The sequence below is a fragment of the Eutrigla gurnardus genome (assembly GCF_963514095.1).
Source record: "Eutrigla gurnardus genome assembly, chromosome: 24".
NCBI classification, from domain to species: Eukaryota; Metazoa; Chordata; class Actinopteri; order Perciformes; family Triglidae; genus Eutrigla; species Eutrigla gurnardus.
The window spans coordinates 10,120,032-10,145,999 of NC_139935.1; the positions used below are offsets into that span (position 1 = coordinate 10,120,032).

At 43.5% G+C, this 25,968-nt stretch overlaps 1 protein-coding gene across 2 annotated transcripts; it reads right to left on the minus strand.

Moving 5' to 3' along the window:
- Nucleotides 1-2,075: 2,075 nt before the first annotated feature.
- On the minus strand, nt 2,076-25,968 carry mxra5a (matrix-remodelling associated 5a). 2 transcript variants are annotated; one of them, XM_084003944.1, is made up of 10 exons: nt 25,891-25,968; nt 23,486-23,555; nt 16,804-16,970; nt 16,374-16,591; nt 16,174-16,303; nt 15,647-16,037; nt 10,756-14,478; nt 7,915-8,833; nt 7,476-7,802; nt 2,076-5,446 (listed from the first exon to the last, which is right to left on the minus strand). In XM_084003944.1, the coding sequence occupies exons 4-10, from the start codon at nt 16,559-16,561 to the stop codon at nt 3,856-3,858; spliced, it is 7,269 nt and encodes a 2,422-aa protein (XP_083860070.1). In that variant the 5' UTR covers nt 16,562-16,591; nt 16,804-16,970; nt 23,486-23,555; nt 25,891-25,968; the 3' UTR covers nt 2,076-3,855. The 2 variants fall into 2 exon arrangements, with proteins under 2 accessions (XP_083860070.1, XP_083860069.1); XM_084003943.1 differs by lacking the exons at nt 23,486-23,555; nt 25,891-25,968 and having other exon boundaries at nt 16,804-17,064.

Consider the following 25,968-nt stretch of genomic DNA (forward strand, 5'->3'; position numbering starts at 1 on the left):
GACCACTCATCCTTCAAAAATCCTCCTCCGCCTTTAATGGATCTATTTGAAAATAAAACGCACCCAAAAAGCCAAAGCTACATACATGACCTTGACTGTTTGTTAATCTGTTTGTCTCCTTCTGCCTGCCTCTCTATTTGATTATGTCATTTATTCTATTAATTTATTTCATTGTCATTATTGTTATTATTATTATTATTATTATTATTATTAATAATTATTTATGGTATTATCACAATCATTGTTGAAATTACCTGTACTGTAGCTGTCTTCATATCTTAAATTCTACGTCATATTTGTCATATTGTCGTTATTCTGCACCAGTTAAAAAAAATCATAATAATAATTTGAAAGATCCATGATGTGTTTTGGCGGGATTCGATGACGCGGTATCCTTGTTGAAGGATCCTTCAAGAGGACATTGAGAAAGACCCTAAGAGTGAATTATTGACACATGAAATGGGGAAGAAAGACCCCAACTAAGGTCCTTATATTCAAAGGAAAATTCTGCATTTGGTGGTAAGATATGACATAATTCTTTCTCAATTCCTCATTTCCTGAGACCGACGATCGGGCAATCACAAGCATCCTTGAAGATGATGTCAAAAACCAAGCAATACATCACACACTTAAGCATGCGATGAAAACGGCGCTGACATCACAAGAAGAAAAGGCGTTCGTTACACGCCAGAGAAAAAGAAGGAGCCAATGACGGAGCGGCGCTTTCAACTACTCTCTGACTTGAAGACGCGAATCGCCTTGATGTCCATGTATGTATCCACACTCGTTGCTGTAGGACACAAATCCTCCACAGCCGAAGAGCCCCCCTTTGATTCCTGTGAAAAGCTGAAGGACTGAAGAAGCGCCTTGATTAGCACTAAGCCCCCCCCCAGCTTCCTGTGATGTGAGAGCAGAGCACATAAGCACAGGAAGGCAACGTAAACATGCAAGAGCGTGACGTGACTTAGCGGTGATGAAGGCAAAACCCCCGCAGACGGGAGGGAAAACAGGTGGGCGCAAGATGTGGGCTTCTCCAGACCGGATCGGAGCAGGTTGGCGGGTCTGCGATGCTTCGTGACGCAAAGTGATGCTGCACGAGCGGAGCGATCCAGTCCGGCTGTCGGGAATCACTGCTTAGAATTCCTGCTGGGAATCACTGCTCACACTGGGAATGTTCATTTCATCAGCACAAAGAATAGAGAAAAACAAAAACATCTCTCTCCCAGTATAACCAGTCCACTCAGCCTCTCTGTCCCACTATAACCAGTCCACTCGACCTATCTGTCCCACAATAACCAGTCCACTCAGCCTATCTGTCCCACTATGACCAGTCCACTCAGAACCCAGCATGCACCTGTTGGGTGCATTTAGAGCACTTAAACTCGTGCTTGCCTGGCGGTGTTTGCCGGGTGGTGCATTAAACCAGCGACGCATCACTTTATCTCTACTGCAGGTGTTTGTTTGAATTATTCTTGTTCCATTCTTCAACAGCGTACAATACTTATATATAATAATTTAGTAAAAGTATAATTACTAATGGTGAAGTACAAATACACAAATCAACGTTGTTATGGTAACAAGAGTAAATGCAATTTGTTACTTCTACCATGGAAATCTCTCAAAGTGGCTCTTTCAGGCTGAATGTGCTGAACTAATGGGGGATTTCCTCACGGCTCCAGATGTTTCTTCTTTCTGGAAGACGAGACTGCAGCTATTCCCCGAGCGATTATTGTTTCTCGTCTTTGAGAATAATGGTGACCTACTTCCTTCAACCACATGCTAAATTGAGTATTCTCTCAGATTTTTTTTACATTTTTTTTATCTGTGCTCTGCTTTCCAAGGACGGCTAAACAAAAAAGACATTTTGAATACATTTTTTTCTGAAAAAACAACAACAACAAAGTCACAATGGTCTGTGGAAAATGCTCCTATTTCCAAGTTAATTTCAAACATTATTCTCAGTTATGGATGTAATTTATAGTGCAGTGAGCAAACATTGTAGAGTCATCATTTTTTCCTATCTTTTGTTTTCCCTACCTCAGCAATAAAAAAACTTTTTTGTTTTGGACTCTGGGCTTAGTAGAAACAGGTGGGAATGTTTTATTAAATATGGGGAAAATTGCAATGCACTGTCCATCAAAGATAATTTACAAATGAGGACATAGAAACTGGACCAGCATTTTTCCAGATGCAGATTCAAAGATGGCGAATGCCGCTGAGGGCAGCAAACAAATTGAAAATACGAAACACACGGAAACTAAACTTTATGAAAAGGCACAGGTGACCAACTGGTGTCACAGATTCGGAGTAAAAAAAGTCAAACATCGTCGGCGTAAAAAAAACAACCATATTGTCAGTCGATTCTTTAATTAAATTCAACAATATTTCCTAGTTAGAAAATGTGAAATCACGCAATTCTACTGTCACTTTTCAGAAGCAACTATATCTCATGGTAGCAAAGGTACTGCTAAGGATGCTAGTCTTTTCTCATTGGTCAAGACAGGATCAAAAGTGTCGTGTGAAACACTGAGAGCCAAACCTGGCAACACAATAAAGTTCCCGTACAACTAAACTTCCCTTTTTTTTATGTAACGATGGTCTCTAAATGCCAGCCTGGTCTCCTAATGTTCCCACACAAAGAAACAACATTGTAAATTACATTTGTCAGGAGGAGGTCTAGGTGTGTGGACGGGTCAAAAAAACTGAGTCGTTTTGTTGCCTTATAATAACCATTTCATAATATTTTTATTATACCTAACCAATTAAAAATTCCCTGGAAACGTAACTGAGTTTAGTTGTTTGGGAAAGTAACTTTGTCGGACAGGGTTGTTAAAGCAGGTTACACTTTGCCTCCCGTTTGGTCGTAAGCTTGATATTTCAAAAACGTACTGAAGTTGTTAAAAAAAAACTTGGATGGCCCAATAGTTAGTCCTTTATTCCTTGTTACTGTTTTCCAGTATAGAAACTGGGATACAAATATTTGTGGTCTATGTGGCGTATGTACATTTTATAAAGTCGTAGGACTCCCCCTTGTATACGCTTGTTTTTCACCTGTGTGCCCCATCTCCCTGAGTGATTTGAAATATATATAATTTTAGAAACATGTCCATATAGTTCAATTCAATTTGGCTTTATTATGGTTTTGCCTGTGCAGAGCCATTCGACCAACTACTAATTATATCAGTGCCTGTACCTTATAGGGTGAGGTGCCAATTATTTTACAGTTATTAATTATCACTAGCAAAATGTAAATCATGCGGTAGAGGGTGAAATAAAGAGGAAGTCCCACCCCTTCTGGTAAACGACCATGGAATCTTATTTGGGAAAAAAATGTTTTGCTAGTTCCGTTTGATAAAAAGAGTCGCTGGATAAAATCAAGCCAAGCTAACGGCAGTTTCACATGAAACCAAATGGCAAAACGCCAAAAAACTGAGACTTTCTGGACTTGAAAAAAGATCTCTCAAATTGACAAACAGTACATGTGTAACTCATGGTGACATTCAAATGCTAAATAATTAATCTGAAATAAAATCCCATGGGGAACACAGAAAAGGGCGGGACTTCATAAGCCTGAAAGCTGAACTGCAAAACGCAACAACGTGTAAATAATGAGAACAGCGGCTGTCTGCAAACAATAAAAAAAATGATGCAAGTGAAACGGCCGTTATTGGAGTTAGCTTTCCTTGCTATTAAAGCATCTAAATGCTCAAAATGCACCATCGACCTCATCATTTAATCATTGTGACAGTAGTTTTTTTTTTACATTTTTGTACCAGTAAAATATTAGCTGTTTTTAACTAGGCAGTTGCTTGGGCATTCAGTATGACAATGGACCACTATGGACAGTGAGAGTCTTCAAAACACATTGAGAACTGTAGCTTTAGAGTCTACGCCGATGGCGTTCCTCGCTGTGCACCGATAGATGCCAGCGTCTCTTTGTGTCGGATTCTGGATGATAAGGGAACCCTGTGGATGGAGGTACTTATTACCAAAAAGACGTGGCTGTGCGCTGACGGCCAAGCGGGTTTTATCGGGCGTTTCCCATGCTACCTCCACTCTCGGGATCCCGGTTGCTGCGCAGTTCAACTGAACAGCAACTCCGTGTTTAGCGTAAGTCACAGAGGTGGGGCCGTTGGTAATTCGAGGCGGATACGCAATCACGATGACCGATAGAGAAAGCTGAGAGTTGCCGTACTCGTTTGCTGCTCTGCAAACGTAGGAACCCCGGTCGTAGACTGAAACCTGTTGGATAGCAAGTGTCCCATTAGGCAGTACAGCATATCGTCCAGCTCTCTGTGGCCTGTTGAGGACAACCCCACTGGGCAGGGTCCATGTTAGTCTGCTTGGTTCTACACCGGTTAGGCAATGAAGCATAAGTCTATCCCCGTTAACGACACTAACGGGGGAGTTGTATCTGTTGATGATCTCTGGCTTTCTCCCGGGGGACAAGGTGATAGAACGCTCCACAAGGCCTCGAGAATTGCGCCCCAGACAGCGGTACACGCCGGTTTCGGCAACAGAGGGGTTGCTGATAACCAAAGAGCCGTCGGGCTTGTGGAAAAACTTAGAGAACCGAGCAGCACTGTGCAAAGGCATGCCATTGGGTAGGATCCAAGTGACGTGTGGTAGCATCAAGCCCTCAAAGGAGCAATTCAAAGTCATGGTGTTCCCCACAGTCAGCGACAGGGTATCTGTTTTGGAATCTCTAAGTTGTGTCCTTTCGACAGTGTCCTTCACGTCCAAGTTGACCACCAACCTAACCTCGCCTCCTTCGTTACGAGCGATACAAGCCAGCTGCCCTGAGTCCGTCCTCTTGGCTGACCGGATTTCCAAGGTACCATTTAGGTGAACGGTCATTCTGTTACTGTAGTATGGCGCAGGAAGGATCACATTTCCTGGTAGAACCCACATGGTGCGAGGGGGGGGAGTTCCCTTCGCTACACAGTCCACCAGCTTCCGCTGATCCTGGACCGCGGTCACTTTGATGGCGTTGGCAGTCCCTCTTAAGCCGTTAATCACCGGAGATGTTACTTGGACCTCCAGCCTGACGACTTTATGGTCTTGTCCTGCCTTGTTCCTGTACATGCAGGTGTAGTTACCGCCATCAAAACGCTGGACCTTTTGAACCACCAATGTCCCGTCATCCAGGATCTGGTATTTGTCTAATGCAGGAGAGATCACTCTATTTGTAGGGGATACCCATGTGAGGGTTGGCTTTGGCTCCCCTTTGGCATAACACCTCAGTGTCACGGTCTCGCCGTAGAACACCTTGACGACCTTTTGGTCTTTATCCTGGATTTGTGGCGGGGACGTGGCGACCTTGACCTTGACTCGAACCTTCATCTCATCTTTGCCAAGTTGGTTCTCGGCATAGCAGGTGTAATCTCCTTCTTCTGGCACGCCGACGTCGTTGAAGTACAGCGTTCCATTGTCAAACACCACATACCTTTACACAGAGAGGGAAGAGGAGCAGACTGTCAAACTGAATTTGGTATCTGAGGATTAAATTTAGGACGGCATCACCCTAGAGATGCGATATAGCAGAGGTCTACAACGTTTTCATGCCAATGACCCCAAGGCTTAAAGTGACATATAAAATTGTGTTTCTTATTAAACCAGGCCAGCTGGGATCGGCTCCAGCCCCCCCGCGACCCTGAATACAGGATAAGCGGTAGACAATGGATGGATGGATTAAACCAGGCCAATAATAATGTGTAGTGCAGCCTATAGTGCCATGTATAACAGTACTTTGAAATGATGGACATATACAATGCTAATCACATTAAAATAATAATTGTTAAGAGATTCAAATTCAAATTAAATATTTGGAATCTCTACATCACAACATAATATTAATTAAATACAAAGATTTTTATTTGCTTAATATAGGTTGTATTCATGTTAAGGTGTTAATAAAAAAAAGTTTGGGATCAAAACATTTTGGGGACCCCGAGAGTAACCTTTGCAGACCCTCTGTTGAAGATCTCTCTGAAATTGCAAAATGAAAGCGTATGGTCATAGTGCTTGAGCTGCTACAATGTGCCTTAAATAAAGTAAGTTGTTAAAGTGAGAATTATGGCCAATGAGCAACTGTTGAATGTTTATCATTAGGAAAATAAATATAGTTATTTTCTGCATTATCTTTATTTGCCCTATTGTACCAAAAACGGAACCGTGACCAAAAAAACTAAGTGTGTATTGAACCATGAATTCTGTTTAGCGTTACACTCAGTTTAAGATTTGGACATCACACATTGTGACTTAATTTTGTCATCTCAAGAACTGTATATCCATTTGAATGAAAGCTTGTCGTGAAGTTCTGTCTTTATCTTCCAAACAAGACAAAGTTACTGGTATTAAATGCGACCCTTTCCCCCCGTTAGCTATTATGTGTCAAAAAGAAATACGTTTGGTTGTCCAACCTTAGTAGACTGACGAGTAGTATTTACAGCATGTTCCATGTGTCACGGCAGGAAATAAATGCAGTTGAAATACAAAGGAGTTTTTTTTACTGTTGCAGCAGATGCCAAAATTGGTTCTTAAAGTAATTTTCTGTGGAAGTGTGAAGAGCCATCAATCTTAAGGTGGTGAGCTGCCATGGCAGCGCAGAGTCAGGGACTTGTTTCCAATAAGTTATAGGGATATTATTGACATTTCTAATTAATTTTTACATGGCTGCCCACGGAAATCGCTGGGCCTCTGGAAAGGTCTATGAGTGTGCCCTCCCCAAGTCTAGTTTGCAAATTAGATAATGCTAATACTGCAGGAATGAGCCCTAAAACCAGGAAATGAGTCAGCATTTTTGCTTTTTTCCCCTCATCTTGAAGCCAATGTTTTTTTAAATGGGTTTTTGGTTAGATGCATGAAATAAGGTCTTGAGAGATTTTAACTTTTTACATGGCAGTAAATACATGTTAAATTATCTTGATAAAGAAAATGCGTAGGTTTGTTTTCCACAAAAATTATTTTCTGCAATAGTTCAAAGTCCAATGGAAAAACTGGAGTTTTTCTTGATGAAAAGGGCTATATTTGACTAATGCAACACTACATGCATGGTTTATGTTTAATTTAAGTTATTCAAAATAAATGATGGTCGTCATTGCTTAAATTTAAGCCTGATTGCAGGTGTAATGTTAAATATGATGGACGAGGGATCTATTAGGAATCCAAGGTGCCAGTAGCGATCCTTCAAATCAAGAATTACTCATTCTTTGTTTAGAAACAAATGGAAGGCACTCATATGTTTATATTCTATCCATATTTGTTGTGATTTTGATTGTCTATAACATCATTTAATTGTTATTCTACACACATCTATGGTGAGGGAGGTTCATAGGTTTTTTACTTGTCCGATCCAAGGGTCTAACATTGTAAACCACCCTTGAGGCAAACGCAAAGAGATGTGATCTTCTTTCAATCATTCCAATGTCACCAAAAGTCCTAACACTTCACTCAGTTGATTCAGCAGCTCATACCTGCGAGTGCGCCCACCGCTGACACGATCTCTTGATTTGACCGGGTTGACCATGGTGCCATCTGGCAGTGCCCAGCTGATCTCGGGGTTGGGGAGACCAGAAGCGACGCAGTCCACCTTCAGATTCCCAACGTACACCACCTCCTGACTGGACCTTTGGTACTTCTGCTCGATCTTGGCCGGCCTGGTCAGCACGTTGACCCGCAGCAGAATGTAGTCGTCGCCCATCTTGTTACGTGCCGCGCAAAGGTAGTCGCCGCTGTCCTTGTCGGTAACAGAATGAACGGTGATTGTGCCATTGGGGAACACTTTGATCCGGGGGTCAAAACTGCAAAAACAACAGAAATTACGTAAAAGGTCACAACACCAATCCCCATGACAAGCCCACAAAATCCTGGTGGGACTGAAGAGGGAATATAATTAGCTTGTAGATGTGTTACCTGTACTGAGCATCCACCAGCTTCTTAGAGGGCGTCCTCCAGATAATCCGGGGCTCCGGCATTCCCGTTGTCACACAGTTGAGCAGCAACCTCCCCCCATAGATCACATCTGTCCTCTGGGGGGACGACAACGTGATTCTGGCCGTGGCAGAGGATGGATTCCTCCTTACGCTCAAGACCACAGTTCTTGTGCTGGATGCCACCGCATTATTGGCTGAGCACTCATATCTCCCAGCATTCCCCTGGCCCAATCCTTGTATATACAGGGTCCCATTGGGGAACACGATGAGGTTGCGTCCAGAAACAAACTGGGAGGCAGTAAGCTGTACGCCGTCAGGTGTGATCCAGTGGATGGCTGGCTGAGGGGCACCCGTGGCCGTGCAGTGAAGGTAGGCGGGGCTGCCCTCTGGTAGGGTGGCATTTTCATGTTGCGTCTGCTGAATCACAGGTGGTAACACCGAGACATAAAGGCGGACTGAGACCGAGTCAGCCCCAGCTACACTGCTGCCAATGCACTTATAAATCCCTCTGTCGGTGTAAGAGGCCTGGTTGATCCGGAGGGTCCCGTTACTTAAGACAGTCACATGCTGTTGAGGGGCTACACCAAGTGGGGCAGGGGCGATGTGGACATGGTTAGGCAGCACCCATGTGACTCCAGGTTTAGGCTTTCCCTCCACATTGCACTCCAAATTCACTTTTCCGCCAAGGTGCACAGTGACGTCTCGGTGCCGAGGTTGTAGGACCCGTGGACGCCGAGACAGGACCGCGAGGTTCACCACCATCTTGTCGGTGCCGTACTGGTTCTGGACTGTGCAAAGGTACTGGCCCCCGTCCATCGGCTGCGTGTTACGGATAATTAATGTACCGTTTGGACGGACCTCATACCTCTGTACCCGGGTGTTCTGAGCAATACTCGCCCCTGCGTGAAAAGAGAGATTTCATAATGATGGCGTTTTCTCCATAAAAGTAAAATAGGAGAAAATACTACATCATTCAAATCAACGTAGCAGTAAGTGGAGTAACATAATAATAATATGAAGCATAGGGAGACAGACTTAATTTATCCACACAACATTGATATTATCAGATGGCTGACAACTTTGTTCACATCATTTTCTGTAACATTTAAACAATGGGATTAGCAAGCTAATGTTAGTTAGCGTGGTAATTCTCTCATTATTTAACCCTACACTGGTTACAATGAATCAAAGCAAAACTAGCTACCTGGCTAACCAGCAAAACATCAAACTCCCTGAAACTGTGTCCTCTCTCTTCCCTAATGATGTATCACCATTTTCTTTTGTACTAGTCAAATACCAAAAATATGTAATGTAGTTATCCTTGAAATTATGCTCATTTTGGGTAAATGAGAATAAGTAAGTAGATGTTTTTAAACCATCATCATGATAAGTTCCCGGCGTGTTTTAGTTGCATCCACTTTTCCATAAACACAATCAGTCCCTTGTCAAACCAAACCAGTTACCTTGCACAGATACTGCAGAAAAGAAAAATCGGTATGTAGTATATAGTATTTAAACAATATTCTGTCCGGCACTAGGTTTAATGAAGTTGCAGAGTGAAGAGTTATAAACAAGAGAATGTTCTCGTACTTGTCCAGTTTTGAAAAATACTACTGGATAAAGTTATGAATGATCATTTTTGCGTTCGATAACAAATACAGTATGGCTTATATATGATATTGTTTTTATAATTTACTGTTATTTCTGTTATCTGGCATCCTCTATATACAGTAGTAGGAAAGTAACTATATTTTAACCTGCCAAGGACATATTTGCTTCCTCTTATATTAAAATGTAAAGTAGCTCTGAACAATAAATGAAAAGCTGTTGTGGTGTCACATTTTATTATTATCATCTGTTTTTGAGGTCATGTGTGAACATTATGCTGTACATGTGGAAAACACATCCTCACTGATAATGAATGTCTAAACATATTGAACAAAGGTGGCTGCACTTTTATTTAATTTGACTTGGTACTATCATTATTATTATTACAAACATGATTATTTTTTAATAATAATTGATTAAACAATTAATTGACCAATATTATGGTAATTTAATCTAATTTGATTTGGTATTATCATCATCATTATTAGCATAAATCATGACTATTAATAATAATAATAATAATAATAATAATAATAATAATAATAATAATAATAATAATACAATTAATTTAACAATATTAAGGTACTTTAATCTACTTTGACTTGGTACTATCACTATTCAAATCATTCATAATATAAATAATAATTGAATTAATTCAACAATCGTAAGGTACTTAAATTGAATTTGAATTGGTACCATCATTATTATTATTACAAACATGATTATTATTAATAATAATAATTGAATAAACAATTAATTTAACAATAATATAGTAATTTATTCTAATTTGATTTGGAATTATCATCATTAGTATTATCATAAATCATGACTATTATTATTATTATCAACAACAACAACAACAACAATAATAATACAATATATAATTAATTTGACAATATTAAGGTACTTTAATCTAATTTGACTTGGTGGACATCTTTGTTATTTTCATAAATCACCATTCATAATAATAATAATAACAATAATAATAATTGAATGTATTCGACAATCGTAAGGTGCTTTAATCTTATTGGACTTGGTACTATCATTAATAGTATTTGTATTATAAATCATCATTAATAATAACAATAATTGAATTAATTCAACAATAGTAATGTACTTTAATCTTATTTGTTTGTGAAGAAGAGAGTGACAAGCCTGGCCTGAAGTACATAACATACTGTTATTACACATAAATGTTATGAGTCATGCATACCACTGGCGACTTTAGTCCAGGAGAGGAAGGGCATTGGCTCCCCCTCAGCCCCACAGGGAAGCTGAGCATCTGTTTCAGCGTCCACGGTGAAAGTCTGGAAGTTGCTCTGGGTGATCCGCGGCTTCCCTCTTGGATTAGCTCCACCTCCAGGTAGCTGCTGCTGTCTGGACACATCCTGAGTGCTTGTCAGGAGTCTCTCCCTAAACGGAGTGGTCTGGATTGAAGCCGTTGTTGGGACAAGGGTGTCTGCAGGCTTCAATGTGTGTCCGCTGGTTGATTTGGGGGCCGGGGAAGTTTGATTTGTACTAATAAATAGAGCTTGTTGGTAGGTAGTAGACTGGGTTGCAGGATGGAAGTCTGGTGTTCTGCTAGGTCCTGATCTGATGGTGGGTTGCGTTTGTTGGTTTTCTAGGATGTCGGTGATCCTAGGAACCTTCTGTGTGAATGAAGGGCCCATTTTGGCTCCTGTGGAAGACTTTCTGGGTAGCGGCGTCACTGTAGTTGTGATAACAGCATCAAACGTTGATGAAGCTGCAGAGGGAGGTGTTGTTGGGATGATACTTGTAAAAGGGGCATCAAAATGTTCTCCTGTGTTTGCAGTTTCTTTAAGATCTACCTCTGACATGCTTTTATTTTCACCAGAACTATGATGGCGTCTTTCAGATACTGTAGGCTCCTTGGTGGCGTCACCCTCTAGAAGCACGCTCGATGTCGTGACAAAGCCACTTGAAGTCGATCCGGATGTCGTCTTGACTTCCCCCTCGATCACGGAAGGGGACGATGGCGGCATGCTTTCACCTTTTTCCGTGGGTGGTTCCGATTGATTCGGCCCGACATATGTTGGTGTTACCGCGTGAACACGCCCAGAGGAATTCTCAGAACTTGCTCCCAGGTCTTCCGTGAGGCTCACCTGTCGCGTCTCCGCTAAGGGTTCAACAGGTGGAAGAGCGGTGAATCTTTGCGTGGTGATCGATGTGACCAAGTGCTCTGTTGGAGACACACTGGAGGCTTTTTGAGGACTTGTATTCCTGTGGCTGAATCCTGGAGAGGCTGTTGGAAATGATGTTGCCGCCGACTTGCTTTCAAATAGTGGTTTGGCCGACATTTCGGAGGCAGAAGCTGGTAGTGAAGAGAGTGTGCTGGCTTTGCTTTCCTCATGACTCAGTCTGACTGATGACGCCGCTTGGCTCCCGCTGAATGGAACAGTGGCATTGAAATTGGCTGTTGTAACTTCTAATGGTGCTATTTTTAGCTCCGTGGAGGAAGCTGTTGCTATGGGAGCATTTGCAGGCGTGGTGGCAATAAACTGGGTGGGTTTGTTTGGCTTTTGTTTCCTTTTGTTTGGCTTTCTCTGACGCCCCCCGTTCCTCCTCCTGGAGTTGGGTTGCCGTAGAGAAGGCTGTCCTCCGGACCCCCTCCTTCTTGTAGTAGTGAGTGTATGTGTAGTTGTAGGAGATACTGATGTGAGCATCGCTCGGGATTGCAAAGTTGTGTCCTCTAGCTGTGGCTGGGATGTTGTGGCAAGATATTTTCCATTTTCTTCTTGGCTTCTTTCAGATTCATTTGGATCGACCGAAGGGATCATTTGGCTTTCTCTGGAAGAGGCTCCTCTGTTATTAATAGAGATGGCAACAACAGCCATATCCTTGGATACGTCAGCTGTTTTGACTCTTTCGACATCTGTATATGTGCTATGACTTTCTTGTAGAGAAAATGTACTGCTGCTGCTGCTCGCACTGTTTGTGTTGGCCTGCCAGAAAGTGACATCGTGTAGGGGAGCAGATGTGGTCTGCCGTGGGAGGAAGAACACGGCGTTTGAAGTCGTGTGCAGAGACAAGCTCGTATATATGCTGTGCATGCCGTCATGTACGGTGAAGCTATTAGACGCCACGTGTGCACCCTGACCTTGTGTGTTCATTTCCCTTTGTGTATACTGTGTCGGAGTGTGTGGCGTTATGAAGAAGTCCTGGCCCTGCATGGTCATACCGTCCGACGATCCCTCAGTAGCCTCTTGTGAAAGGGTTGTCTGCTCCGTTGCTTGCTGAACCGGTGGCGGTGTCGCCGTATTCGGAGCATTTCGATCCCTGATCTTCGCCAAAATATCGGCCCACTTTTCTGGATCGATTTTACTCTTTGACATATTAAGCTTCCTCCTGCTTTCAACTGTGTTTGTCCTGTTTTCAACCTGCGACCCTGTTGGTTTTCGGAACACTGGCGGCCTCCGCCACATTTTCCTCGATGGGTGCACCCCCCTTCTTCCGGGCGCCACGCCTCCTGGGATTCTCCTTCTCAAAGGATCCAAGCGACCCATTGGAGCCCGAGTGACCTCAATGTCCCCTGAAGCCTCCTCTGTGTCCTCGGTGGGGACTTTAATCTGAGTGTTAACCCCTGATGCCGACTGAGGTCTCGTGGGAAACTTCCTCAAAGGCCTTACGAGCCCTTTGCGCTGCACAAATGTCATTTTTGTAGCCAATGTGTCCACGCCGTGTTGATTAATGGCGATGCATTTGTAGTGCCCGCTGTCCGATAACTGAGTCTGTGGCATGTGCAGAGTGCCGTTGGAATACACCAACGCTCTGGAGGAGTTGGCTTGGAAACTAACGATCTTGCTGTTTGGTAGAATCCAGTAAATTTCCGCATCAGGCGAACCAGACGCCGTGCAAGGCAGGGACATGGGGTAGCCTGCAAATCCCTCAATGGATGGAAGTGAGGCTTCTACTCCTGGGGGAGGGCTGGAGGATTCCTGCACCGTCAGATAGAATGACATGACAGCGAGGTCTCCGTGAACCTTGGCGACGCAGTAGTAAATTCCAGCGTCCTTGTGGCTGACAGCTTTAATAACCAGCCGTCCGTCACTGGACACAGACACCCTGTTGTCTGAATCGCCGTATGGTGCCTCCAACTTGGAGCCGTCTGGCAGCATCCAGTACACGACCGCTCGGCCAGAACTGTGCACGTTACAGTCCATTTGACTGGGACTACCCAGGGTAGCACTCGAGGCCGTGCGAGTCGCGTTCGTCGACTCGATCAGGACCCACGTCCTCCTCTGTCTGCGCACCAGCTCCGTCTCCACTGTCTCTGAGAAGTGCGTGCTCAGGGTCAATTTCACCATCTTGGCTGAGGATTCGGGTCTGTTCAGCTGCAGGTTGGCAGAGGTCTGCATCAGCCACACTGGCTGAGCCATGATGTTCGCTTTAACCCCTGTGTAGTACTGGGCATCCTTCTCAGAGTCCTGTCGGTACACATAGGTGGGATGCGGCTCATTTCGGAGCAGAATCCCTCTTTCCAAGTGGGCTGGCACGCTGCTGTAGTACGCGATTAGCCTCCACAGCTGCTCGTACTTCTCTCTATCAACGGCGCATTCAAGGTCCACTGACAACGTGATGTTGGCGGCCAGTTGGATCTGGCTGACCTGCTCCCAGCTGATCTTGGTGAGGTTGCTCGGCTCGCCGATGCCGCACTCCAGCTCCACCTCGTTGCCATGTTCGTCTGACAGTCCCAGGGAGATGTTTCCGAAGGGTTCCCTGAAGTCCTGCGTGGTCATGACCTCACTCTCGACATCGGCGGGTGGGGAAGTCCTGTGAGGAGAGCTGATGACGGGGCTGCTGCAGACCAGGTTCTCCAGCGCCTGGATCTCCTTTCTCTGGAGATGACTGGGAGAAGAGCACATGGGACACAGCTGGCCCCCAGGAAGGGCCCGGTCCTTTTTGCATTTCAGGACACCTGGAGACAAAAACAAGTAGAATGTAACATCCGACTACTAAAAAGCAACGCACTAGTGAGAAAATGGCACTTGGGTAATGCCCACACATTGTCACTGCAGTTCATTAAATAGACACAACATTGAAATGTAGTGATTCCTGCACATTAGGGTTGGGCGGTATGAGCAAAATCTTATATCACGGTATGAATAATTTCATATCACGGTAGCGGTATATATCACGGAATTCAATTAATGGCTTAAAAATAACCATACTGCCGCATTTGATAATTTTCTTCTTTTATTTTTATTTGCTCACAGCAGCATAACATTATTTTAAAGAAAATATAATAAATAATAAGCCACAAAGAATGTGCAAATGTCTGGTAAACATTCGAACTCCAGCTTTAACTTAAGCTATAGTGTGTGCAAATGTCAACACAGAGCTCCATCTTAATAAGAAATAAAAATAACAAATGAGAAAAAGTATGCGTTGTGATGGCCTCGCGAAGATAGTTAGCATTATTTATGGCTTATGTGACCAGCATGAAGAGAGTTAGTATTATTTACGACTGACCTGACTATTGTAAAACAAGTTAACATTATTTACGGCTGATGTGACTAGCGTGAAGAGAGTTAGCATTATTTACGACTGACGTCACTATTGCAAGAGAGTTAGCATTACTAACGACTGATGTGACTAGCATAAAGAGAGTTAGTATTATTTACGGCTGATGTGACTATTGTAAAACAAGTTAGCATTATTTACGGCTGATGTGAATATTGTAAAATAAGTTAGCATTATTTACGTCTGATGTGACTATTGTGAAACAAGTTAGCATTATTTACGGCTGATGTGACTAGCGTGAAGAGAGTTAGCATTTTTTCCGACTGACGTGACTATCGCAAGAGAGTTAGCGTTACTAATGACTGACATGACTAGCGTGAAGAGAGTTAGTATTATTTACAGCTGATGTGACTATTGTAAAACAAGTTAGCGTTACTAACGACTAAGTAACTAGCGCGTAGAGAGTTAGCATTACTAACGATGTTTCATGAATCCTTTACAAACTGCCATAAGACTGGGCTGGAAGTGCAAGCGGAATTTTTATTATTCTGGAAACAGGATTTCGCAGAATTCGCTGCAAGTTTAAGAGCAAATCAAATCCCAGTGATGTTTTAAAGTATAACCTGGCGAGGTTTTATCCCAGTCATGGAGCCACCTCATGTTGCAGTCGCACGTCCAGGGGTTCCCATGGAGGTACAGGTTCTCCAGCTGGGGCATGGTCGCCGCCAACCTGGAGGGCAGCGACGTCAGCCCGTTGTCCGACAGGTGGAGGTGCCTCAGGGTGGAAATGGGGAAGTGGCCCATCAGAGTGAATGTGGCGAAGGAGGCCGGATGCAGCTGCCGGAGCCGGTTGCCTTCCAGCTGCAGCAGCCGCAGGGAGGTGAGGCCCTGGAAGGCGTCCGGGTGGATGAACTCCAACCGGTTGTGGTCCAGGTGCAACCGTGCCAAGGCCCACAGACCCTGAAGGGTGTGGCGGTGGATCTCCTTCAGCTTGTTGTAGCTCATCTTCAACATCTAAACACAACATCCCACATTTTTTTATTAGAATATATGTTACAATGACTGTTTATGGATTTGTTTTTACATTTTAAAAATGAATAGAACAGAGTGTTCAGGTTTCATTTAAACAATAAAAGCTCAGCCGGTGTACCTGCAGTGACCCAAGATCCCTGAACCCCCCATCTGGGAGACTGTGGATGTCATTCCCATGCACCATCAGAAGCTCCAGCTTCGTCAGACCAGCCAGCGACTCCTCTGAAATCGTATTTATGCTGTTGAACCTGAAACATGAAACCCATTTATCAGGCACGAGTGTCATCTTAATACGACGCACGCGCGCACTGGACTCACCCTAAATTCACGCGCTCCACCTGCTTGGACACGGCAGCGGGGACGGCGAGGAGGGAGCGGAAGGTGCAGTGGAGCTCAGCGGGCTGAGGGCAGGAGCAGGGCCGGGGGCAAGGGACCGCGGCGACGGGGGACGACATCATCATCAGCACCAGCAGCGCGTGGAGGACGCAGGCGGCGGGAGGGTCCATTTTTATTCAAGGAGGGGGAGCAGCTAATAACTACAATCACAGTCATAATGTTATGGGTTTTTATTTGTATTATATTGTTTTTAAAACACTTTAGGGGCGATGGAGAATATACAAAAACACATAAAGTGGGATACAATAATATCAGATGACAGTCAGAGGTCAAATTTGATTTGCTGGATAAAGTTATGGGTCTCCATCACCGCGCGTTTGGAAGAAACGCGCACTGAAAAAATAAAACTCACCTCAAAATCTCGATATCCTTCCTCTGGGGAACTCCTCGTATTCCATTTCAGCGTGGAGAAAAGTCCAAAAGCGCACGAATCCAAAGTAGAACCAAACGATTCAAGAGGGGGTAAACTTGCAGACGGTTGCAACTGTGCAGAGCAACTTTAATGTGAAAAAAAAAAATCTGAGAGAGGGGGAGAAAAAAAAAGTTAAGTCCAACTCCTGAACGCCAGTGTGCTCTGCGCAGCTCCGCGGAGGAATGAGCGCTCCTCCGGCGCGGAGACGCGACAGGAGGAGCCAGAGGAGAGAGCTCCGAGCTGGTTATATGACACTGCGATACAGCGGAGTGTGAGAGCGACTGCTGCGGGTTGCTGGGATGGATTAGATGAGTCATATTTAAAGTATGATATGATTTGTATGTTGGTATTTTCACACACAAAAAAAACATCCCTGGTTTTTCCATACGCTGAGTTAATTGTCTCCCATGTGACGTCATGATTACTCAATCTAATTTTAGCTATAACATGTAACCCACTTACTCACTTTTCCCTACTGCATCTCACAGCATTCATCTTTACGATTATCCTGATAGTTAGCGTTAGTCACGACTAATGTGACTACCGTGAAGAAGTTAGCATTATTAAGGAGAGTTAGCACCATTTACGACTATTGTGACTATCGTGAAGAAGTTAGCATTAAGGAGAGTTAGTGCTATTTACGACTGACATAACTATCGTGAAGAAGTTAGCAATATTAAGGAGAGTTAGCGTTATTTACGACTAATGTGACTACCGTGAAGAAGTTAGCATTATTAAAGAGGCAGTGTGTAGGAATTACTCCCATCTAGTGGTGAAATTGTATTTTGCATTCAAACGAATAGTGCTCTCTGGCGCATCGCTTTGTTGCAACTACGGGAGCCGTTATGTACCAAGAAACTATGACAACATGTCATCCAATACCACTTCACCAGTATTCTTTCAGGTGATGAGGTTGATATTTCAAACAAGTGTGAAATTACTGCTCAAGCAAGATAGTGGTTTTTGTTGCCATGTTTCTACTGGTTTGTTTTTGGTAGCCATCCATTACTATGTCGTAGCCTATAGCATCAGCTAACAACTAGACACACAACAAACATAAGCGAATGCGTTGCTTATATTGCTCTACAACACTGACTGTAAAAGGCGAGAGGTTGTGTCCGAGAAGTCCACACGGGCGGGTGAAAAAGCTCCGTAAAAGTCGCTGTCCGCCCCGGGGGAGGGCCGGTGTTGTGCCAGTGTAGGTATCCCCGACAGAAATTGTTTCCCCTGGCTGCGGTAGTGCGCATTCATTCAGGTGGAAGCCTGAAGGCGGAGCAACAGCGTTATGATTTTATTCTTTTGTACGTCGTAACGTTGTACTAGTACTGAACGGCAAAACGAAGGTAATCATTTCCTCATGTGATTTGACATATAGCACGCTGTAATTCAAGTCCTGGTATGGAATTTGTCGAACTAAATATACGTCAATATCCAAAATCAAGACCACTGTGATTGTTTTCTGGCTTCAATTACGTCTATTTAAGCTACTTCACTCGAAATGTACTATAGTAGACGGATGAAGTCTGAGCATCAAATGATTTATTTTGTGTGTTCTTTAGATACTACTCTATAACCTCTGTGATTATGAGCAAGTTACTTCTCTTATACACAAAGTTATGGGGGGGAAACAGATTATTTCAGACGTTTACATGTCTGCCAGAATTTGTATCCCCCCTCAAAATAGACAGAGGAAGTAGCTCCCGCAGCCAGGGGAAACAATTTCTGTCGGGGATACCTACACTGGCACAACACCGGTCCTGCCTGCACCCTGTGCGTCCTGAAGTGTCTCTCGCTGATGTGATCTCTTTTCAGTCACGCTGGCTCTGAATGAAATCGCGTTTAGGTGTTCATGTCCCTCCTCTGTGGTTATAGTCTTCAAAATGGTGGATCGACATGGAAGCCTCCTGAGGACTTACCCGTCCAATGTAAATACCAGATAAGAAACTCTTTGCTTATGAGGATGAATCAGATTATTGGCTGAGGTAATTATACACTTATAAGGACCTATTTATGAATGAAGATATTGATTTTAGCTAATAAATTACTTAAAACGTTACACACTGTCCCTTTAAGGAGAGTTAGCGTGATTTATGACTGATGTGACTATCGTGAACAAGTTAGCATTATTAAAGAGCATTAGTGCTATTTACGACTGACATAACTATCGTGAAGAAGTTAGCAATATTAAGGAGAGTTAGCGTTATTTACGACTAATGTGACTACCTTGAAGAAGTTAGCATTATTTAGGAGAGTTAGCGCTATTTACAACTAATGTGACTATCGTGAAGAAGTTAGCGTTACTCACGAGCAGAGGGAGACCAGAGTCACTTCAGTCACATGATAACAGTCAGCCCCGAAGGTCACTGACCCCAGATTTAAATGACCAAATATCCTCCATCAGAAATGGTAAGCGTTCCCTCAGCACTGTGCCACCCATAAACTGCTAACACTGCTGTCTCTGACTGTAAAGAGGGGGGGGGGGGGGGGTGCTAAAAGTACACTTCAAAGCCCTTTCATTAACACTGACTCACACATGCACAGCATGCAGTCTAGACACGCAGCCATTGGAAAAAACAGAGAGACAAATAAACAGGGAATAAGAACAATGAGCCATACATAAAAACACAGCCTGAGGGAAAGTGTGTCACAGAGCCTGAATGGTATCAGCTCAGATCCCAGAGGTGATTCCTTCCAACTCGTTCTCACTGCCAAAGCGGCAAACAATGCAGCGAGGGAGGGAGAAGGCGAGGGGGTCAAACAAACATAAGACTTTCATCCAGAAGGCCTCCGTTAGTGTCGGAAACTCAAACGTAAAACACCTTCAGTTTTGAACTTCTGAGGTTTTGTTGCCTAACTTCCTGGGAAGTTTATTTCGAAAAGAAGCGGCGCATGAAAGGAGTGGATGTTGAAATGCAAAAGCGACGCCGGAAGGGGGGACACAGAACCACGGACTGTCTATCGGAAGTGGACGTCACACGTTGACTACAGGTTTTTGAAGCTTTGAGGCATCTTGGATTGAAAGTTAGCTTCGCAATCCGAGGTCAACTTTACAGCTAAGCGTTAAAGTACTTTTATTAGCTAATTGCATTGCTAGCGCGTCAGCGACGTTAGCTATATCAATCACAAGGTAGCCACCCCCTAAAGCATACCCTGCTTAATGGTCTACTCTGGGGGCCAGTAGACAGAATGCAAGTAAAAGGCACTTCACCTTTGGCTTCACTTTTCAGAACCGAACTTTGCTGCCTTGTATGAAGCTTCAGAAAGCTGACCAGGCAAAAATTTGGGCTCATTTGCGTTTTCTCCCTGTCCTTCCTGAAACACTTGTCAGCTTCAGCCCCCGAGCTTCCCTCCTTTTTCGAGTCTTGGCTCCGTGACAGCGTTTAAATTCGAGGAAAGCACCGGTCAAACGGTTAGCGGATGGGCCTCCCGTTCCAGCTGCTGCGGCGGCGGGAGCCTCCATCCATCACTATGACACGGTGGGCCCGTGGCACACCTGCGCCAAAACCACGCGGCGGTAAGGTCACCGGAGCTCAATGCATCATCCGAGCACTTTGTTTGAAGAGCGAATATTTCATAGAGCTCCTGGAACAATCGGCACATAGATGTTAAGTCCGGGAGTAGCGGGAGTGAGACAGTTGCTTCCTTTGTAGTATTCTCAATGAGTCATTTTAAATTGATGTCAATTAAGCTAATGACATGGCGAAATTGCCATTTTCACACAAGAGACTGTCTGTGGTCCCCCAGAGGTCTACGATAGTAGCTCACATTAGTCCAGAGACTAGACCAGACTATGTGGAGGAACCACAGACTGTCTATGGTCCAATCAACAAGGTCTCTGCTGTATTTATGTCTAGACGACCTTATTTATTTATTTATTATTTATTTATTTGTTTATTTCGGGCATGTACATTAAGTCATCATCAACATCATAGTCTTTTCTTGTCAATTGCATTTTAACATTTTCTTACACTTGTGACATTTGACATACTATGTTATAGCAGTAGGTGATACAGAGAGCTGAAGTCCAGTGCATACAGATTACGTGAGTGTCTGCACACGTGTCCATATTTGTTCATCACGAGTGAACAGCAGTCTCATCATGTAACAAAGTCTGGAGGGGGTCCAATCGACAGAGAACAGAACAAAAAAAAAAAAAAAAAAAAAAGAAAGTCCAGTGTAGCTACTATTTGATGGGATGGTGTGGGAGCCCCTTTTTTTTTCTCTTTTAATTTATTAATCATCACTGTCCTCTGCAGCTTTCGCTGCCCTTAACTTCGCCATTTCCTCCCGGTTATTGGCCACTTCACCTCGCTTCCGTAACGGGAACTCACGAGCTGCGGAGGTGTCAGAGCGCATCCCGACCATGGCTGACCGATTGGTCACTATTTCTTCCCGGTTAGTGGCCAGTTCAACTCGCACCAGAGCCGCGGACTCGCGAACTGCAGAGATGTCAGAGCGCATCCCAACCACAGCAGACCGAGTGGTGGCGTTGTCCACCCTCACACTGGTCAGCTCAGTGGCGATCTTTCGCATTTTCCGATATAGCATGAAGATTCCACATCCCAAGGCGATCATTCCAGTTGTCATGAACGCGAACACGTACACGTCCTCGACGTCTTCCACATCCAGAGTGGCAAGGCAGATGACTCTCCACTTTCACCAACCATCCATGATGTAGCCGGACATGAAGGTCCCATCCGGGCACGCAAGTTCGCCAGAACAAGGTCCCATCCGGGCACGCAGGTTCGCCAGAACCCGCACGCCGTGTTGAGAACACTCTGTCGACAGCATTCAGTGACCAGTTCAGCAACTCCATCGTGAATTGTGGGAGTAGCAGTTGTGCTTGGCATTCGTACCTAATTTATCTCCACATTGTTGATACTCCCTACCACGTACAACTGACATCATACCATACAAGTTTCTCAGGTCCAGCTTATTGTTTGGGTACAGAATGTTCATTTGTTATGCTCCCATCCAGTCACAGCACCCTGCCTGCTGATTTGTGCTCCAGACCCTTATCAACTCACATGCAATAATCTGTACCGGTCAAGTGTTGAATATACATACTTTTTCTTAAAGCCACTCAGTGTTGGTGTTTTTTTGACTTCGTCTTCTAACACATTCCATTGCCTAACACCTGTGACCGATAAGGAAAAGGATTTTAGCGTAGTTCGTACCTTCCTTTGCCTGAAAATCAAGTCCCCTCTAAGATTGTGTCTCTCTCTGTGAACCTTATTTGGAGTGTTGATGGAGCAGCTACAATGTAAGCATAGCCTAGCACCCATCAACCAGACTCCATTCAGAAAACAAGCATTTTAAAAGTATTTATTTTGCAGACAGACCTAACAAAGCATGACTTCACACATTTTAGTGATCACCAGCATCCTTTTCATCAGGTTATTGATATTAAATGACATATGTTGGTTATCTGAGGGGGTCCGCTGAGCTACAAAGCCAGATCCCCGGCTGTAAATTGATAACGTTTTAGCAGTTGACTTTCTGTAGATCCAGAAGAAAGGAAACAAATGGCCGTCGAGGCGTCCGATATGAAGCAGTTTACAGCCGTCCAATCACAACATGATTAACGATTTCCCAGCACTTCTGTTCCCGGAACTCCGGCAAGTTATTGCCCGAAAAGGAGGAAGGAGGCTGTTAATCAGGAGGAAAACGATTGGTGAGGCTGTTTGCTTCCAAGATGTGTGATTGACTTTCAATATGTGAGCAGCGGGGCTGAAGCCAAAACTGGTCTAGCATTCTCTCTGATGGCCACCAGGGGGCGACGTCTCTGGTTGCAAAAAGAAATCTGGTTGCATAAACATGAGTTTATGGTCTCAATCTCTAGTTCCAAGTCTTCTTCAATCCAGCATGATGTTCATTTAGTACATAATGTTCCACCAATCCACCAGACCAGAAATCAGGGGATGCTTTAGGGGGCGGGGCTTACCTGCTGATTGACAGGTCCATTGAGAGTCCAACAGACCAGAAAGCAGGGGATGCTTTAGGGGGCGGGGCTTCACACTTATTAGAAAAATTAACACTTTAACTTACATTGGTGTAACTGAAATGACAGATCATGTTTGGAAATGTTTTTACATTTTTTAGATTCATAAAAGCAAAACACAGGTATATCTAAAAGGCACATAACTCACGGACTTGGGGCTAATGAAAGTTTTTATATTCGAAAATGTATCACAATTTTTTAAGGTATCATGAGTCGGCAACGTTTTAACTTTTAGGTGACGTCACCTCCCCTGAAAAACGAGATACATTATCTAAAGTGTCAGATTTTTGGGTTAATTTTGTGATACATTCCATTTAAAGACAAATGTTATGACCTGGACACTTTATTATTATTTTTAAAAAGCGGACTTTTTGGAATGAAACAGACAAAGCATAAATTTAAGTATATAAGAATGTCACGTGATGCTCACGATGATGATGTTATTTGGGGGGTATTCATCATAAACAAATCCAAATATGAAACCAAATTTTTGGCCCGTCTATACACAGCACATCAACGCTATTAAACTTAAAAGCCTCTGATAATAACTCATGTGTACATTATAACATTATTATTTTTACATGAATAAATACTGCCTTTTCCAGCAGACTCAAATCTCACCAGTTGCATCCTCGTGGGCCGACATGAGGGCGGGCTGGAATCTGATTGGTGGATGCAAAGGCTGACGAGCCTAATACAGCCCAGGTGATGCATACAAAAAAGAAAGACAGGAAGTCAAACAAACACAGGACACAAGAGGAGAGATTTCAAAATAAAACAGGAAATGAACTAAACAGAAGCTGCAAGTCACTTTTAGTGACTCAGCCATTTCTGAAAATTTAGAAGATGCTTTATGATTTTACTTGGAGCAAAATCAATGTGGTTTGTCTCTTTTTCAGACTATTTATTATGCAGTTTTCAACAAATTAAAATACTTATACACATTATATACATACACCTTTTTGGATATTGTTTACTAAATGGAGTGTTTTATTTGTATCACACTAATTTTTAAAGGATTGTGTTTTAAAGTTTATATTCAGAATATGTATGCAACCCTTTTGATTTGTATTATTTTTTAATTCATTTTCAATAATTAATATAAGTCGCCTTTAACCTGTTGTTTCTTGTATTTCTAATGATAATAATGGTATACTATAATGATAATAATGGCATAAAGTAGTAATGCCATTATTATGCCAGTAGTTATGTTACGTCACCAAGACCCCGCCGCTGTGGACTTGGTGACGTATGATGGGATGGCCTGTGGATCAGTAGACCCTCTGTTTGCTACAAGCTACCGTGACACACCTGAAAATAAACGAGTTTAGGAGAAAGGAGTGTCTGAATACGCCGGAGACGGACTGAATGAAAAAAGGCAATAAAAGGGGTGAAAACGAAACGAGTATTCCTGCCTTTACACACTCCATAAATCTCTCGGACATGTGGCTCTCGTATGTGCTCGGGGTGACGTCCTGCCATCTAATGACAATTGGCCTGGAAAGGCGCCGAGAGCCAGAGAGCTCTTGGATACGGATTTGGACGTTACGTAAGCGCCGGGGGAAAAGCCCAGCCTGGAAAAGTTCGCAGGCGAAATACTCCACATCTGCAGATGCACGCGGCGTTTCCAGACCGACGAGGCAGCAGAAGGTAAAGGGATTAGCGCTTCATCTGTCTTCCCCCCTCCACAGAGAGGCAAGGTGAAGCCCCCTCGAGATTTACCCTCACGCCCACGCCGCTTCAGCCCCCCAGCCCGAGCGGCGAGGCTGAACTCGGAAAAAAAAAGGTACAGATATGAGAGCTTCACTAAACTTTAAGTCATGATCGGGGAGAGGAAAAAGTAACTCAGCCTTCACAACAGGACTTCCTCCTCGCCGTCACGGTTACGACCTCATGTAAGAGCCTGACCCCCGGAAAAGATTATGCGTGTCACTCAGGCTTCAGTAGCGGCGTTTATTCTACCGCACAGGATCCAGAAGCCAGACCTGATTTGAACCAGACACGTCATCCACACTGGTGCATTGATGACTTTTTATGGACATTTGAATTATTAGTATTTGCTTTACCATTAGTAAAACTCCCAGGTGCCTGCTCCTCTTTTTATTACCACCTTGGTTCAGGTTCCAAGTGAGCCGAGCCGAGTGCCAGAAGGTGGATTTATAACAATGCAGACCCCTGATTGGTCAGAGGGATGCCATATTTAATAAGTCGAGATACTTTACACCAACAGATGTAAAGTACACAATACACTACACCCTATACTCTACATAAACTACAGCAAACTCTATGTACACTAACACATACACTACAACGTCTAATAGGGACACTACACTGTAGACGATACACTGTACACTAAACCTTACACTATGTACACTAAATTGTACACTATGTACACTACACAGTACACAAAATCATACACTATATGTACAATATACCGTACACTACATAAACTACACCGTGCACTACATACTATACCGTACACTACACTGTACACTATGTAAACTACACTGTGCACTATATACACTACACGTACACTACACCGTGCACTATAGACACTACACGGGCACTACATTGTACACTACATAAACTACACCGTGCACCACTTAACCTCACACTACATCGTATATAATACTTACACTAATTCTACATACACCATATCCACTACACTGTGCACTAAACCATACATTACATCATACACTTCATAAACGACAGCGTACACTACACCATACAATATATAGAGTACACCATACAATACCTACGCTACACCATACTCTAAATACACTACAGTGAACCTGCATCGTAAACCGTATACTACATACACATGTACATTACACGGTACACTTCACCATACACTACACTGTACAATACACTACACCATACTGTATACGTCTCATTGTACACTACAGCGTACATAACGGCGTACACTACTGTATATGGTGCACCAGGTTCAGTTAGGTAATTTCCAGAACAAAAATTCAAACCTGTATCTCTGTAAATAGAAGGTTCTTTAACAATTCAAAAGGTACCATGGTATGTTCCTTTATCTGCCACTTCAGATGAGGAGAGAGCACTTGAAGCGTCCTTTACTTTTCACACAAGTGGAT